At 43.8% G+C, this 18,492-nt stretch overlaps 1 protein-coding gene across 7 annotated transcripts in view; it reads left to right on the forward strand.

Moving 5' to 3' along the window:
• Nucleotides 1–18,492, forward strand: part of NWD1 (NACHT and WD repeat domain containing 1) — a 63,120-nt gene that overhangs the window by 23,635 nt on the left and 20,993 nt on the right. For all 7 annotated transcript variants that reach the window (XM_081077476.1, XM_081077475.1, XM_081077477.1 and 4 more), the window contains 6 exons: nt 1,634–1,837; nt 3,274–3,433; nt 4,754–4,871; nt 6,155–6,313; nt 10,824–11,021; nt 12,556–12,678. In XM_081077476.1, coding sequence (XP_080933602.1) covers nt 1,634–1,837; nt 3,274–3,433; nt 4,754–4,871; nt 6,155–6,313; nt 10,824–11,021; nt 12,556–12,678 — 962 coding nt within the window. The remainder of the gene's footprint in view (nt 1–1,633; nt 1,838–3,273; nt 3,434–4,753; nt 4,872–6,154; nt 6,314–10,823; nt 11,022–12,555; nt 12,679–18,492) is intronic.

The following is an 18,492-nucleotide window of genomic DNA, read 5'->3' on the forward strand; positions in this document are numbered from 1 at the left end:
TCTCCAGGGGGGCACATACTCCAAATTTTGTGATTGGTGGCCCCAGAGTGGGGAACTGGCCTGAATGCTACAATGACAGACTGGGGGAATGTTCCATAATAAAGTGGCATTAGGCCACTCAGAAGCTGTCTATGTGGAGGAAGCAGAGTTGTCATGAAAATCAGCAAGCCACAGGAATCAGGGCAATTTCTCATCCCCTCTCCCTCTGGAACCTCTCTGCACATCGGCTTTTGTTTTGGACTCTTCCTTTCCCCTTCCCGGAAGTGCAGCTTGCCTCCAGCTTCAGTTGGCATCATGAGCTCCCATTTCAGGGACCTGAGGTCATCGTACTGGCTTCTTCTTGAGTCCTAATTGCAAAATCTGGGGAGACAGAAATCAATCAGCCTTTTTGGCCCCACGTCTGGTCCAATGAGTAAAGCTGGGGTTTCCTTGAGAGTAGGACCACCCTCCTCCAGGGGCTGGCCGAAGGGAGTGGGGGGGAGTTAAGGAAGATGAATGTGGGAAGGTGATTTAGGGGCCTCCAGTTCCATGAAAATATATTATGTTTACACACAGAGTCAGTGTGGCGTCATAGTTGAGAACCTGGCTCTCAGCGCAGATCTGAGTTCTAGGCCAGTGGTTCTCACCTGGGGCGGTTTTGCCCCTCCAGGAACACTGGGCGATGGCTGGAGGCATTTTGGTTGTCATAACTCGGGAAGGGGGCTGCTATTGACATCTAGTGGGTGGAGACCCGGGATGCTGCTTTACAGCCTATAATGTACAGGACACCCCAACAGAGAATAGGGAGCCCCAGATGTCAGTAGTGCTGAGTGTGAGAGAGTCTGCCTTAGCCTAACAGACCCTGTCTCCTCTCTCTCTCTCTCTCTCTCTCTCTCTCTCTCGCTCTCTCTCTCTCTCAGATACCCACCTTGTCATACATCATAAAATTCTAAGTAAGTCGTCTGTATATATGAAGAATGTGGCAGGTGTTTTGATCAGAATGAAGACTTTACTTAACATCAGAGAATTCAAAAAACACACACAAAGGGTTTCTACCCAGTGAGGTGCAAACAGAAGCCAGCCTCCCTCTCCCCCCTGCTCTGAAATGAACTCTGATGTTCTCCTTTGCAGGTAAATCCACAGTTTTACCAGGCTCATGCTCATAGGTGTTAGAAAGCTCAATCCAGCCCAGCACCAAAACTTCAGTCACTCATCCTATCTCTAGACACAACCTTTCTCTCGCTCAGCCCTTTCTCAGGCCAGGAAACACGGGGTGGACCAGGGTGGGCACAGCTGGTTTCTGAATTATTTTCCTACGTTACCTCCTTTCTCCCTCCCTATGCTTCCTGACTCATCTGAGGTTGAGGAGGAGATGGTTCGCAGTTCTGTAGCTGTGTGTACGCAGAAGGAAAGATCAGGAAAGGTCTATGTGATGGGTACAGCGGGAACCAGGCGTTGGTTCCCGCTGGGCGTTGGTTCCCGCTGGGCGTTGGTTCCCGCCGGGCCTGGGCACTGTCCAAATACTGATCCTCAAGGTAAATGCTTTGGTGACATGCAGGATGCTGTGCAGCTGACTACGTCTCTCCCTCCTTTGGTGGCAGTGTACTCCAAATTCAGGAGACACAGGTGTGTTCCCCGCCCTACCTCCCCACAGGCATGGGCTCTCTGAGGCTGAGCTGAAGGACGTCCTGTCCTTGGATGATGAGGTCCTGCAGGCTGTGTACCAGGACTGGTCCCCGCCCAGCAAGGAGCTGCTGCGTTTCCCACCCCTGCTGTGGGTGAGGCTTCGTCGCGATCTGGGAAACTGCTTGTCCAGGCGGCCCGTGGATAACTTCATGCTCCTGGCCATCACCCACAGGTAGGTTCAGCATGGAAGTCACGCTATCTGGGTGTCTAAAAGCAAGAACTCACTGATCAGGCTCCTTCTTGTTCCAGATCCTTCTTCTCTCCCCATTCCCAGGGAGTCAAGTCCACCTAGAATAGCATTCAAGGGTCTCCATGCACCGACTCTGATACAACTAACTTGTTTTTTAAATTGAGAAATTCACATAACGTAAAACACACCATTTTAGTGTACAATTCAGTGGCATTTAATACTTTCACAATGCTGTGTAATCATCACCTCTCAGCGGTTCAGAACATTTCCATCGCCCCAAAAGGAAACCCCGTCCCCATGAGCAGTCACTGCCTGTCCGCCTCCCCCAGCCCCTGACAACCACCAATCTACTTTCTGTCTCTGGATTTGCCTGTTCTGGACATTTCATATAACTGGGCTCACACACTATACGGCCTTTTGTGTCTGGCTTCTCTCACTCACCATCACGTTTTCGAGGTTCATCCATGCTGTAGCATGTGCCAAAGCTTCATTCCTCCTCATGACTGAGTAATATTCTACAGTATGGATGTAGCACTATTTACTTATCCATTCATCCACTGATGGACATTTGAATTGTTTCCACCTTTTGGTGAATAGTGCTGCTGTGAACATGTGTACAAGTTTTTGTTTTCCAATTCTTTTTGGCATATATCAAAAATAATGGATATATATAGTGTACATAATTCCAGGAGTGGAATTGCAGGGTCAACAGTACTTTCTTTTATGTTTACCCTGAGGAGACCAAAGATTCCTTTTTTTTTTTATTTTTTATTTTTTTATTTTTGTATTAAATTTATTGGGGTGACAATTGTTAGTAAAGTTACATAGATTTCAGGTGTACAATTCTGTATTACATCATCTATAAATCCCATTGTGTGTTCACCACCCAGAGTCAGTTCTCCTTCCATCACCATATATTTGATCCCCCTTACCCTCATCACCCACCCCCCACCCCCTTACCCTCTGGTAACCACTAAATTATTGTCTGTGTCTATGAGTTTTTCTTTCTCATTTTTTTGTCTTGTTCTTTTTGGTTTATATACCACATATCAGTGAAATCATAGGGTTCTCTGCTTTGTCTATCTGACTTATTTCACTTAGCATTATACTCTCAAAATCCATCCATGTTGTCACAAATGCTCCTATATCATCTTTCCTTAACGCGGAATAGTATTCCATTGTGTATATATACAAAGGTTCCTTTTTAAAGTAGATTTATTTAAGGGAAAAAAAGAAAGATGGGATGATTTAGAGATAAATGTTAGGTAACAAATAGGACAGGTGGTCAGCAGACTTAGCAAGCATCAGAAGGTGGTTTAGGATGGACCTGCATTTGGGAACTGCCTTCTCGAAGGCCAGTGGCCACCTCTGAGCTCACTTGGTCCCCAGACCCACCAGCCTGTGTCCCCTCTATGCAGACAGCTGGCCGAGGTGGTCCAAGAGCGCTACTTGTCAGGGCCTGAGAAAGCCAAGAGGCACGGAGTCTTGGCCGACTTCTTCTTGGGGACCTGGAGCCAGGGCACCAAGAAACTCATCACCCTGCCACTTGTGGGGAAACCCCTGAACCTGGACCGCAAGGTAAGGTGTCTACAACCCTGTTCCCCACCTGCAACCTCCATCTTGCTGTGTGGGTAAGACCAAGGCTGCCTGGCAAGCAGCACGCAGTTCCTTTTTTCCCTCATTTTCACTTAAAACACTCTCTTGACCTCCTTCTCTTCTCTTCCCTGGGAGAGCCGAGCATCATTTGGGGGGTGGGGAGCTCAGGAAGACCCACTCCCACACTCCCCTCCCCCAGTCACTATTCAAACATTTCCTTCCAGTCTTTCTTCTTTTATGCCTGGCAGCTCTAAGACTTGGTGTCCTTAGCTGGTGTGTTGCACCCTCATTTCTTTGCCTCTCAAACACCTCAAGGCCCAGCTCAAATGCCTCTTCCTTCAGGAAACCTTCGACGGTTTTCTCCCTTCTCAGTTACTTGTTCTTTACTTCATGCTCCCTTTCTTCTGAGGCAGAACTATAAGTTTTTAAAAACTTTTAGTTTCGAAATCATTTGAGATTTACAGAAGAGTTGCAGATGGAGTACAGAGAGTTCCCATGGAAACTTACACCAGTTTTCATAACATTTTTCCTAACTGTAGCACAATGATTACAACTAGAAAATACATATAAGTCTTTCGTGGCCATTCAATTTATCTTTTTTCTTTGTCTCCCCTCATGGTTGAGGGAGGCCAGAGGCAGGGCCAGGCCTGATGGTTTCTCGGTGCTGCCGTTTCTCCTTTCCGATGACCTACAAATTCTCTCCCTTGGGGGTGCCAAGAACCCCCACGGCTCAGCCTCATCCTTTCCCTCTGGGGTGTGGTCTGTCCCGTTACCTGGCCTCCCAGACTCAGGACCTCCTCCAGTCCATCCTCTCAAGGAAGGCTTCTGACGATGCAATCTGATCACGCCTCTCCTCTAACCCCTCCCATGGCTCCCCAGGCCCCTCCATCTCCTGTCTAAAATCTCAGCCTGATAGTCGTGATTGGCTGCCTGCGAGCTCCCTAGTCTCATTCCCCACCATGATTGCCCACTCTGCCTTGTAATTCAGCTTTCCCAAATCTCTCATCCTGCTCTCTCCCACCTCTGGGCCTTTGCATATGCGTTCCCTTGCCCAGGAATCCCATTGTTTTCCAACACTTTTCACCAGACGGACTCTTATTTATCCTCCATGGCCCAGCTCCAATGCTCCTTGGATTCCCTGAGCCCCACATCCCTCCCTCTCTTCCAGCCCAGCTAGTGGGGTGTAGGGGGTGTCCCGGTCCCCTCCAGCATCATATGGTGCCTGGCCTGGCCCGTGTTTGTGGAGTGAATGAATGAGCTCATCTCAGAGAGGCCTGGCTGCCAGCCCCTCCTCCTCTGCAGGTGGCCCCCCAACCCCTGTGGTTCTCAGACACAGTTGCAAACCTACGGAAGTTGAAGGAATTGCCCCATCACCTGCTCCACTCAGGCCGCATCCAGGAGCTGAAGCAGGAGGTGCTGGGTAAGCCCCCTCCTTCCCATCTTGGAGCCGAAGGAGCAGGTCCTGAACCTCACAGTCTCCCTCTTTCCAAGCCTGGGAGAGCAAAGGGCGAAAGTCAAAATTCTCAGCTCTTCTTACGATGCTGGGTTTCATCTGGGGCAGTTCTGTACACCCCACCGCATTCCAGAGACTCTTGTCTGGAGATGGATGGAGATGTTTTGGTTGTCATGACTCGGGGAGGGAGTGCTACTGGCATGAAGTGCTAGCTGACAGTACAGAGGATGTGAAAGTCGGCCTTAGAACAAGACAGACCCTGCCTGTCTCTCAGTACGTTATCTATCATCTCTATCTCTATTTCTCTACCATCTATATCTATCTATCTATCATCATATCTATCAATCATATCTACCTATTATATCTGTCTTTCTATCATTTCTATCTACCATCTATCTCTGTCATCTTTATATCTATGTATCCATCTATCATCTATCCGTCCTTCTATTTGTCTATTCAGCAGTCACCTCCTCTATTTACCTACCATCTATGTCTGTCTATCTCTTCATCATTTCTATCTTGCTACCATCTATATCTATCATCTTTATGTCCATCTATGCACCAGCTATCTATCTATCTATCTATCTGTCTGTCTGTCTGTCTGTCTATCATCTATCTATCATCTCTATCTTCCATCTATGCCTGTGTCTATCTACCTATCCATCCATCTATCCATCTTATTTATGTATCTATATCTACCTATCAGTCTACCTATCAGTCTATCATTTCTATCTACGATCTATAGCTATCATCTTTGTGTCTATTCATCCATCATGTATCTATCTATTCACCCACCTTCCTGTCTATTCATCTCTTTGTCTATTCTAGCTATCTGTCTGTTCGTCTATCTGTCTGTCTATCTATCCATCCATCCATCCATCCATCCATCCATCCATCTATCTATCTATCTATTATTCATCCCTGTGATTCTTTTTTGTTTTTTTTAATTAATTTTATATCCCTGTGATTCTTAACCAAGGGTGATTCTGCCCCCAGGGGACACTTGGCAATGTTTCTGTTTTTGCTTATCATGATTTGAGGGTGCTGCTTCTGGCATCTGGTGGGTAGAGACCAGAGATGCTGTGTCACACCCTGCAGTGCATAGGATGGCCCGTCACAGGGAATGACTGGGCCCCCATGTCAGCAGTGCTGACAGTGAGAACCCCTGGGAGAATTGGAGGTGAGAGCCCGCCTCCCAGGATGAACTGGAGGGAGGTGTATGCTCCCCACAGCACCCCCTCTCCCTGCAGGCAGCATGAACTGGATTTCCTGCCGGGGCATCTCCGGGGGCATCGAGAGCCTGTTGGACGACTTTGACCTGTGTGCCCCTCACCTGGACTGTCCCGACGTGGGTCTGATTCGAGAAGCTCTCGAGCTGTGCCGCCTGGCCGTGGAGCTCCGAGGCATGGGTGAGTCTGGCTGGCCTGGCCGTAGGTCCTCTCTGCACTGACCACTAAAAGCCTGCTCTCCTCACTGAGACGCCAGCTGGGTTTTCATTAACCCACACACCTTTCCTGTCTACACCTGCAGGGTTTCTCCCAGTCCATCCTGTAGAACTTTGAATTGAACCTAGGAGAGCTTTGGAGTGAACACTACCAAGGTAGAACTCTACCCCTCGCCCCAGCCCAGCACCTGTTTATTGAAAGGGCCAGAAAGAAGAATATTTCAGACAAAATCAAGGAAATGATGTCAATATTTAACATCACAAGAGAGAAGACACATTGCCACAGATTTTTTTATTGATGAGATTCAAAATATAATGATAATAACTGAGCATGAGTTTTTGGTAACACAGGTCTACTAATGAGAAAGACGAGGGGAATTCTTGTTCAGGGGAATAACGTTTTGCTTAATTGGGGTACAAAGTCAGTATTTCCTGTCATCCCATCAATTGCAAACATTGATCTGTAATAACCATTTTTAGCTCTCAAGGCAAGTCATTGGGCTGTCCTAGAGATTGAAGAATCTCTGAGTGTTTAGTTGATACTCTGTCCAGTTTGGTATTTTGTTTGTTTGTTTTATTAATTGTGGTAAAATACATGTGACATAAAATTTACCATCTTAACCATTTCTTTATGAAAAGCAATCTTCAATAATGAACAGAATGCATAATTAAATTTTTAAGAGTGGCCAGTATTAAAATGATACAGATATGGTCTATTTTATTCATATTGCAATATTACAGAAGGAAGAATAATTCTATAGATTGTCATCATTTCATATGTAATAATGTAATTACATTAAAAATGACTAAAATAAAGCTATATATAACAACATGAATGAATCTTAGCAATGTGGAATGAAAAATAAAGTCCAACAAGACCATACATATTACAGTTTTAAAACATTTAAAACTCAACAATTTGGGGTAGCCGGTTAGCTCAGTTGGTTAGAGCGTGGTGCTAATAACACCACGGTTGCTGGTTCGATCCCCACATGGGCCACTGTGAGCTATGCCCTCCTTAAAGAAAAAAAAAAAAACTCAACAACTCAAAACAACTTATTTAGTTATAAATATATCTGTGCTAAAATTATATATATGTATACATATATATATATACATATATATATACATATATATGTGTGTATATATATATATAGTCTCCAAAGTATGTTATTGGTTATAAATATGGTTAACTTGAGTTTTGTTTTTTTTTAATTACAGGGAAGTGGCAAACTGGTGTTATTAAGGGGAAAGGAGAGAGAACTGATAATTTTTAAACTCCTTACATGATTGATACTGTTTTAAAAATTAGTCATAGGTGACACGTATGAGCAATTATTTTGTCAACTTAACCATTTTTAAGCACACAGTTCAGTGGCATTGAGTACATTCACATTGTTGTACAACCATCACACCATCCATCTCCAGAACTTTCTCAACTTCCCCAACTGAAACTCTGTCCCCATGAAACATGAACTCCCCATTCCCCCTCCCCCAGCCACTGGTACCCACCATGAATCTGACTCCTCTAGGGACCTCACATAAGTGGGATCACACAGTATCTGTCCTTTTGTGTCTAGCTTATTTCACTGAGCATAATGTCTTCAAGGTTCATCTATGTTGTAGCAGGTGTCAGAGTTTCCTTACTTTTAATGGCTGAATAATATTCCACTGTATGGAATGACCTTTATCCATTCACCCATCGATGGACCCTTGGATTGGGTTGTTTCTACCTTTTGGTTGTTGTGAATAATGCTGCTGTGAACATGGGTGTATAAATATTTTTTTGAAATTCTGATTTCAATTCTTTTGGGTGTATATCCAGAAATGGGATTTCTGAGTCATACAGTAATTTTATATTTAACTTTTTGAGTAAGTTACCATACTGTTTTCCATAGCAGCTGCACCAGTTTGCATTCCCATCAACTGTGCCCGAGGGTTCCAATTTCTCCACATCCTCACCAACACTTATTTTTTGATTTAAAACAAATAAGCATTCTAATAAGTGTGACATGGACAGGATGGCTTTTACTATACAATTCCCATCTGGTTTTGATTTGAGAATTTTATAAAGATGCTGAGTGCCTGGTTCCCTTCCATGGCTTCCTTGGAAATCAGCCAAATGCTGCTCCCCCAAGAAGTCTGTCCTGCCACCACTGAAGCTGGACACCCCCCGAATCTGCCAGCCTTTGCCTTTTCCATCACTGCACACTGTTTCCATCTATCTTAGCCCTTATTTATTATTTCTGCTGGTTTTCTTTTGCATCATGTGTCTGCTCCACCAGACTGAGCTCTGTGAGTATAAGGGCATTGTCCACTTGCTCCCTACCAAGTTTGCACCCCTACGCATATCTAGTCCTGGCCAAGAGCATGGATTTTGGGCCACACTGTTTTGATTCCAATTTGGGCTCTGCCACTGGTATTGTGACCTTGCAAGTCTCTTATTCTTCCAGTGCCACCCCCACCTTGCAGTCCTCAGTTTTCCCACATGCAAAATGGGTTGCTTATGGATCCTCCCACCTAGGGCTGCCTGGAAGGGTATTTGAGTCAGTTTATGCAGAGCCTGCCCCCGTGGTGCCATCAGGGTCCTGTTTCTGTCACATGGCAACATCAACTTGTTGATGTGAATGGCCTTGGACGAGCCATTTCTGCAGTGAGCCTCAGCTTATGTCACCTGCAAATTGTGGGATTGAACTAAAGCACATCTAGAGTCCCACTCAAGTGGAAGATGCTGGTATCCATCATTGGTTACGTCTTTCTCACACATTTGTGCTCGTCAGGATTTGTGAAATTTGCAGGGAGTTATTTCCCAGAAAAACCGCCTTGGGCACAACAGCCCTGTTTAAGAGAAGAATTAAAAGCCCAAATCACAGCATGTTCTTTGCAGCGTCCTTGACTGACAAGCAGTGGCTCATCCAGCACGAGGAGATGTGGGAACGAATGTCACCACCAGAAGGCGCAGCTGGGTAACCATGCGCTCTGAGCACATTCCAGCACTTTCAGTCCGCTCCTAAAAATGGGTGGCTATTCCTGACTTCTGTTGCCTCAGGCTTCAGGAGAACTTGGTGTTGTGCCATTTCTGACCCTGTTTTTATTTAGAAGACTCATATTTTGTTCATCATGGGTTTTCGGTACATTCATTTTGATTTTTAAAATGTTGCATTAAAATAGTATTTTTCTTGATTGTTGATCTTGGAGGTGCCACCTTAAAGTTCGTACCCGTGACAAGTGAGGCACTTGCTCCAATGCTGGCTCTGACCCATTTCACCCACTAGCAAACCAAGGCACAAGGCATTGCTGCCATTGCCCCAGGCCCCACAGTTAGGATGTGCCAACAACAGGGACAAAATGAACTGTCTGCCTTCAGTGTTCCTGGTCTTTACTCAGCATTGGAATCAAACTTTTTGGGTCAGATTCCTGCCTCTTACTGGCTGTGTGACCTCGTGTTGCTTAACCTCTCTGTGCCTCAATTTTCCCCTTTATAAACTTGGATGATGATGATACCTCCATGTGGTAGGTAGAAAACACTGCCTCTAAAAAAAAATATTCCCTTCCTAATCCCTGGAACCTGTGACTATCATCCTATGTGGCAAAAGATTTGATGAAGTTAAGGATCTTGAAATGGAGAGTTTATCCCAGATTATCTAGGTGGATTCTCAGTGCAATCACAAATATCCTTATAAGAGGGAAGTAGAGAGAAATTTGAAACAGAGAAGAAAACACAGATGAGAAGGCCATGTGAAGATGCAGGCAGAAATTGGGGTGACACAGCCACAAGCCAAGGATGCCTGGAGCCCCCAGAAGCTGGAAGAGAAAAGGAAGGATCCTCCCGTAGAGCCTTTGGAGGGAGCATAGCCCTGCTGATACCTTGATTTCAGACTTCTTATCTCCCAAACTGGGAGAGAATCGAGTTTTGTTGTTTTAAGCCACCCAGTTTGTGGTCATTTGCTACAGCAGCCACAGGAAACTAATACGTTCTGTAACTGTGAAATGATCAGTACTTCCTTCCCTAACAGATACTTTTTGGGTATCTATGAGGTTCTAAGTACTAAAAACACAACAGTGAGTAAGACAGACATCATCTCTGTTCTCAGGAAACTCCAAGTCTACGGAAGTGAGAGTGGCTGGGCCGTTGAATAAACATCCAAAGAAATGTCAGATTGCAACTGCCAGAAGACCTGAGCTTGGGGGCTGTGAGGATTGGAGGATTGGGCTGAAGAATCCTTTTTGCAGAAGTGACCTCTGAGTTGAGATGAGGATAAGGAGGTGATTGGCATTAAAAAGGGGAAGGGGAAGGGAAGGAAGCTTCCCAGGCAGAGAATAGCATGGGCAAAGGCCCAAAGGCTGGAAACTACCGAGTGCTTGAAGTAGGGGAAAGTGTGTCTGCAGAACAGAAAAGGAGGCAGAAGAGCATGTCGGGCATCACCCCAACACAGCAGTGCCCCTCCCCTTAACCTGAATCCCGTTTGTTGCAGAGAGAAGCACCTTGTACACAGAACTCCTGGCCAGACTCCAGTTCTTCACCACCTCCCATCCTGCACTTGTGGGACAGCTATGTCAACAGGCCCAGAACTGGTTTCGGGTGTGCCCACATCCTGTGCTGGTGCCCCTTGGAGGATTCCTCCAGCCCCCGGGAGGACCCCTCCGGGCGACCCTCACTGGCTGTCACAAAGGTGGGTCTCCTCAGCATAGAAAAAATTCTGCTAGGCTCTCTCTTGCCTGGGGGGATGGATGACAGGTGTTTTAAACTACTCTCTGGGGCTCTCCTCTGCTGGCCAGGAGGCCCCATGGATGCCATCAGGCAGGGCAGCCCCTGCTGTCTCATGCTGACTTGGCTCTCCCAGCCGCCCAGGGACTGTAGATTATTAGTGTGAATACTGCTAATGAGCCCAGAGCGAGGGGATGCCAACTGCCTCTGCGGTCTTGTTTGTTAAAGTTCAGTGCCCACCTTATAGAGAGTTTCTGCAATTTACAGGCTGATGTTGGTAAGTCTGGAAGCTAAGGACTGGTGTTTGATTGGCCCCCGAGAGGCTCATGGAACTTGCAGATTCCCACGGGACTCCAGAATGTCAGAGGGACAAGAGGATTTAGTTCCATTAATTTGTCATCCATCTTTCATTAATCCATCCTTCCTTCCTCTGTCTGTCCTTCTGTCAATCCTTCTTTCCATCATCTATCCATCCATCCATCCATCCATCCATCCATCCATCCATCCATCCATCCACCCTCCCTTTCCACCTTTCCTTCCTTCCACCCATCCACTCATCAGTGATCCATACTTCCATTAATTATTCTTCCTGCCTCCCACCTGTCCACATCATTTATTCTTCCACCCTCCTCTGCTCACTTCCCCCCCACCCATTTATACATTCAGCCATTCATCAACTCGCCCACCTATCTATCAATTGATGCGTCCATCTACCCATCTAACACCTGTCCATTTACTCACTCACTCATCCAACCAGCCATCTGTCTATCCTCTTATCCAACAAGTCACCTTCATTCGTCCATCCCTTTTTCTGCTCAATCACAATTTCTTGCGTTGATTGGGGGGCCATTGAATATAATTAGCTTGTGGTTCAAAGGTCAGTTATGGCAACTCAGGACATTTCTTTGCCACATTGCCTCACAGGGAAAGGTACTCCCAAGAGACAGTTCTTCCAAATTAGAAACTCCAAGAGACACTAAGTACAATGCATAGAAGAATTGATTTAGGGACAGCCACTAGAATGCTGTGTTGAGGATTCTGAGACTGAATCTGATTTAATGGGAAAGAGTGTATATCTGTTAGGATACAGGTTCAGATGCTGTAACATAGGCCAAAATAGCAGTGGCGTACATAAAATAGGAGTTCATTTCTCTCTCACATAACAGCCCATTGTCCGCTGAACTAGGGAGACTTTTATAACCAAGCTATAGTTTTGTCCCTAAGAACAAGATAAACATTATACCTAGGATCTGAATCTGGCATTTGGCAGCACTGGCTTTGAAATCTTGGCTCTGCCACTTCCTAGATCTGTGGTTCTAGACAAGGGAATGAATCTGTCTATGCCTCAATTTCCCTGTCTGGGAAGTGGGGGCCCATTAGAGGACATCATGGCTGAGCACTCAGACACAGCCAGCTCCAAGACACCCACTAACTGACCTCAGATGCCTAAGCAAGCCCGTGATGTTATCGCTGTTGTCTTTGGGGGAGGGGGGCTGCAGGCATCACCGCCATGGCCTGGAGCCTGGAAGAGAAGCTGCTGGTGGTTGGCACCCAGGATGGCATCGTGGCTGTGTGGGACATGGAACAGCAGCAGGTGATTCACATCCTAACTGGACACACAGGTGAGGCTTGGGAAGTGGGGTTTATGATCACCTCCTTTCTAGTGTCCCACGTCAATCGGTCAGTCCCCAGAGCTCCTTTACCACCAACTCACTTCTCTGTATTGAAACCCTGGCTTTCTTCCTGCTTCAGTTAGCTATTGTCACATAACAAGACATCCCAAAATATAGTAGCTTCAAGCAATGGCTCACCTTCTGTGGGTTGGCAATTCAGGCTGGACTGAGCTGAGCAGCTCTTCTGGTCTCAGCTGGGCTTGCTTATGTACCTGTGGTCAGTTAGCGGGGTGTCTTGGAGCTGGCTGGTGCAGGATGTTCTCAACTGAGACAACTCGACTCTGCTCCATGTCGTCTCATCCTCCAGCAGGCCAGCTCGGGCAGAGGCAGGGTCTCTAGAGGGTGAGCAGAAGTGCCTGAGGTCTCTTAAGGCCTGGAACTGTCCTTGAAACTAGCACCTGGTCACGTTCTGTTGGCCAAAGGAAGTCACAAGAACAGTCCAGAATCAGGTAGCAGGGAAATAGACTGCATCTCTTGATGGGAGAAGCAGAATCATACTGCAAAAGCTACAGAGCAGGTTGGGTAAAGAACAGTGGTCATTTACACAATTTATCTAGCACAGTAAACTTTTCATCTGCATAGTTCCATCACTGCTGTGGTTCATTCATGTGATCAATTATTGAGTGACTACTGTATACCAGGATTGTTCTAGAAGCAAAAGAGGCAGACCAGGGTCAAGACTCGGGTGAGGGTAGTGAAGTACATGCCATGGGTGCAAAGTTTAAAGGGACTCCCCCGCCAAAGTTAAAAAAAAAAACTTCAGTCATCAAGATAAATAATAATTCAATACGACGTTTTAAAAAATTGAAATTAATGCAGAAATATCCACAATGAATAAATATCAAGCTGTCTTAAATAAAGACAGGATCAGCAATAGTGCTGGGCGAAGCCATATTGGAGGCAGAGTCAAAAGGGAAACTCGGTGAATTGGTGCCTCCTTACATTTTGCACCTAAAGAGAGGTGCCTCACTGGCCTCACCCTAATCCTGGCCCGAGTGAGACTCAACTCGTGTATTTGGGAAGATGAGCAGATGCAAACTGTGATAAGTGTAATGAAGACAATAGGGTGTTGTGAGCTAAAATCATTAAAATGACCACTTAAGGACTTAGAGAAGGCCTTCCTCTGAGCAGGGACATTTCAGCCAAGATGCAAAGCATGTGAAGGAAGAGGTTTGCAAAGGGCAGGGGGTGGGAGGAGCATCCAGGCACGGGAAACTAGTGCAAAGGCCCTCGGAGCGGGCAGAGGCTGGTGCATTTACAGAACAGCAAAGGCCATGAGGCTGGAGCTTGGACATTTTATCAAATGAAAGAAGCCAGATACAAAAGCCCACATGGTGTATGATTCCATCTGTATGAAATGTCCGGAACAAGCAAATCCAGAGACAGAAAGCAGATTAGTGGTTGTCAGGGGCTGGGGGAGGAGAGATGGGGAGTGATTGCTCATGGGGACAGGGTATCTTTTCGGAGTGATGGAAACATTCTGGAATGAGATAGAGGTGATGGTTGCACAACATTGTAAATATACTAGACTCACTGAATTAGACACTTTAATAGCTAAAATGATAAGGAGAGAAGGAGAGAGAATGATAGCTTCGAGGTTATGAAAATAATCTAAACTTAGCCTGTGGTGATGGTTACACAACTCTGTGAATACACAAAAACCCGTGAATTGTACCATTCATTGTACATCAAATGGGTGAATTTTATGTCTGTAAATTATATCTCAACAAAGATGTTAAAAAAATTATATTGTTGCAATCTAAGTATGTACACTGTTTATATATTTTTCTCAACATTTTGCCACAAACATTCTTTTGTCTCCATTGACTCTTTTAAAAACAACTTTATTGAGGAGGAATGTACATACCATACAATTCACCTGTTTTAAATGTACAATTCAATGATTTTGAGTAAATTGACTGAGTTGGGCAACCATCTCCACAATCCTAGAACTTTCCATCATCCCTCCTGCCCTTCACAATCCATCTCCTCTCCCACCCCCAGCCCCAGGCAACCGCTGCCGTAACTTTCTGAGCCTATAGCTTTGCTTTCTGGACATTTTATAGCAATGGAATTGTACACTCTGATCTTTTGCATCTGAGTGAAAACTCAGTGTGATGTGTCTGAGGAAATATCTGTATCGCTGTGTGTATCGTGTATCGATAGTTTGTTCCATTGCATTGCTGAGTCATAGTCCATTGTGTGGAAGGACCAGCTTGTTTATCCTTTCAGTGGTGGAAGGAAATGTACAGTGTTTCCAATTTGGGGCTGTTATGAGTAATGCTGCTATGATCCATTTAGTCTTCATATTTATCACGTTTAAATGCAGCAAAAATATTTCATGCTTCTCAACAGATCATGTTCCAGAGGTTTTTTTTAACTTGTTTTTAAAGTCTTATATTTAGGCTATTTCTAATTGTCTGCTATTATGGATAGTGCTGGGATGCCTCGCTTCTCAATATTTTTTTCATTCTGTCGAATATTTCCAGTGAGTGGGACTCTTGACTTGGAACGTATGAATATTTCTTTGGGTTTTGACAAGTGTCATCTTACTGCTTTCCAAATAGGCTGTTTCCAGCACAATAATACACTCCCCAACCCCAAAGCTCCCAGCGTTGGATATTTTCATTTTACCCTTTTTTTCCTGAGGGGTGGGAGTGGGGTGGGTACCGACAGAGTGCCTGGCAAATAAGATTCCATTCCTTTTGTTACCACTAGGATGGCTATTTTCCTATAGGTCTATTCAATATTTGTGTGTATGTGAGCCATCAGTTCAAGGCCGTTTACCAATGGTGACGTCGATTTATTTTTTTAAGTCATCAAATTCATATTAGTTGTTATCAGAAAAACTCAGTAATGAATTTATGGAGAACTGAAAGCATTATAGACATAATCTGGCAAGTGAAAGTTTCCTGTCACATGGTAGCGTGCTGGAGGTGGTTCATGCTGGTTTGTGAGAGCCGATCGTGAAGATTTCAGGAAGGTTGCAAGGCGGCTGTCAAATGCAGCCATTATTAAACGTGACATTATAGAAACTTACAGCTAAATCCATTATATTAACACACGGTAATAAATACTCAAAACACATCACTTTCTACTTGTTTTACCACGCTCAACTGTTACCTATATTCTTGGCTACTGTATCCGCGAGGTGGGAATGATATGCTACTGGGATCCAACTCCACATTCAATGGCATCCTGTTAGTGGCTTGAAATCTGCCACAGTGGGAGTATTTACACCATGGAAATGGGCAAACACCACAGCTCAGGGTTTTTCCCATCCCCCTGCAGAACTAGTTGTTAAACATTTCCCGGCATGCTGTTGTTCTAATCCCTTCTTCCCCCAGGGGGTGTTTGGTTTCATACAGCCATGAGCTGCTTAACAACAGGGATCTGTTGTGAGAAATGCATCATTAGGCTACTTCATCCTTGTGCAAACATCATAGAGTGCTCTAACCCAAATCTAGGTGGTCTAGGCCACTGCAGACCTAGGATATGTGGAATAGCCTCTCGCTCCTAGGCTACAAGCCTGTATAGCAGGTTACTGTAGTGAATACTGTAGGCATTATAACACAGTGCTATATTTTTAGACAACTGGCAGCCCAGTAAGTTTGTTTACACCAGCATCATCACACACACATGAGCAATGCATTGCAGCAGCATCATCACACACACATGAGCAATGCATTGCGTTAAAATGGCTACAATGTCACTAGGCAATAGGAATTTTTCAGCTTCATTATAATCTTACGCGGCAGCGGTTGTCAAATGCAGCCATTATTAAACATTACATTATAGAAACTTGCAGTTAAATCAGTTATATTAACACAAGGTAATAAATACTCACCATGATATATGCAGTCTGTCATTGACCAAAATGTCATGGTGTGGCACGTAACTGCGTGTATATATATATATATATATATATATATATATGTATGTATATATATATATATACATACATATATATATATATATATAGTTATAGTTATAGTTATAGTTATAGTTATACAGTCAGGTAAGCTTTTGCAACCTGTTCTTTTTTTTCAGTTAACATCCCATACTTTATCTCGTTCTATATTGTATGTGTATCTCTAATTCATTTTAACAGTAATATAATGTTCTCTGTATGGGGATATACTGCAAAGTGTTACTATTTATATAAATTTTGCTTGAAAATGTCTAAATTGCAACAAATAAAAACCACCCACTATCCTGTTGGCATTTGAATTACACAGAAGTAAAACTCACTTCCTTTATTCTCACCCCTTTCATTCTCCCCCATGGGTGTGATCAATGTTCACAATTTGTTATTTGCCAATAGCAAATTTTCTCTAGTCTTATGTCAATATAGCCCTGCATAGGCTCATGTACTTCCAGTTTTTGTGAAAAATCAGATCATGCTATTTTGTATACTGGGCTGCAACTTTGCTTTTGTCACAATATATTGTAACAATATTTTGTAGTGGTTGAGAACTTGGGCTCTGGGCTCAAATCCTGGCTCCGTTACTTATTAACCATGTGGCTTTGGATAAGTTACTGTATTCTGCTGAGCCTCAGTTTCCACACCTGTATAGTGGGATAATAATCATATCTAACAGTCATTACGAGAATTAAAGGAGTTTAATGCATGTAAACCACTTACAACTATTCTTGGTACATAGAAAGTACTCAGTAAGTAGTAGCTGTTATAATAATTAATAATGATTATCATGATTAGGTCATTGAATATATACATCCATCTTATTTTTAATGTCTGCATAATATTTTTTACATGGATGTGACGTATTATTTAACCAACCCCCTTTTCGTAGATAACAGGTTGTTTGCGATTTTCATTTTATATTAATAACACTGCAATTAAAGTTCTTGTGAATCTTCACACACCTATACTATTATTTCTGTGAGAAAACCTTCCTAGAAGTGGGATTTCTGAATCAAATGCACACTTTTCCTTTATTTCTTTTCTTAGCTTTTTATTTTGAAATAATTCTATAGACTAACAAAAAGTTGCTAAGATAGTACAATGAGTTCCCATGCACCCTTATTCACCTTTCCTGAGTGGCAATGTCTTACATAGTGTGTTATCAAAACCAAGAGATAGTACATTTTAACTTTTAATAAATGGTACCAAATTACCTTCTTACAAATTTATATCAACTTAAACTCCCATTAGCCAAGTAGGAGAGTAACTGATTTCTTATAGCTTTGCCAGCACTCCAGCAATCAATCTATACAATTTTTGCCAATATGATGAGGAATAATGGTATTGGTATTTCACCTCACATTTTTGAGATGACTAGTGAGGTTGAGCATCATTTTCTAATGCTTATTGTCTACTGTACTAGTTTTGTGCATTTTCTGTTTATAGTCTTTGTCCAATTTGTAAGTTACTTACATTTTCCTTGCTTATTTGTAAGAACTTTTTATTTATTAAGGAGAGTCTCCATGTATCTGTTATATACTGCAGACATTTTCTCCCAATCTGTTATATGCTTTTCAGTTACATTTTACCCTCCAGAAGTTTTCCATTTTTATGTAATCCCCTTGGTACATTTCCCTCTTTTATGTGTTCCAAATTTCACGTTTTGCTTAAAAAATATCTCTCTGAGATCATACAATATTCTACTATAATTTTACCTTGCTTTTCTCACACTCCCTGAGGATGCTGAACTTTCATTAATTTCAATAACCCCCTGTTTATTACAGATGCAATGTCTGGGCAGTTGATTTAATCGGAACCAGTTGTTGCACCCTCATTTT

This window comes from Rhinolophus hipposideros (assembly GCF_964194185.1).
Source record: "Rhinolophus hipposideros genome assembly, chromosome: 16".
Classification (NCBI taxonomy): Eukaryota; Metazoa; Chordata; class Mammalia; order Chiroptera; family Rhinolophidae; genus Rhinolophus; species Rhinolophus hipposideros.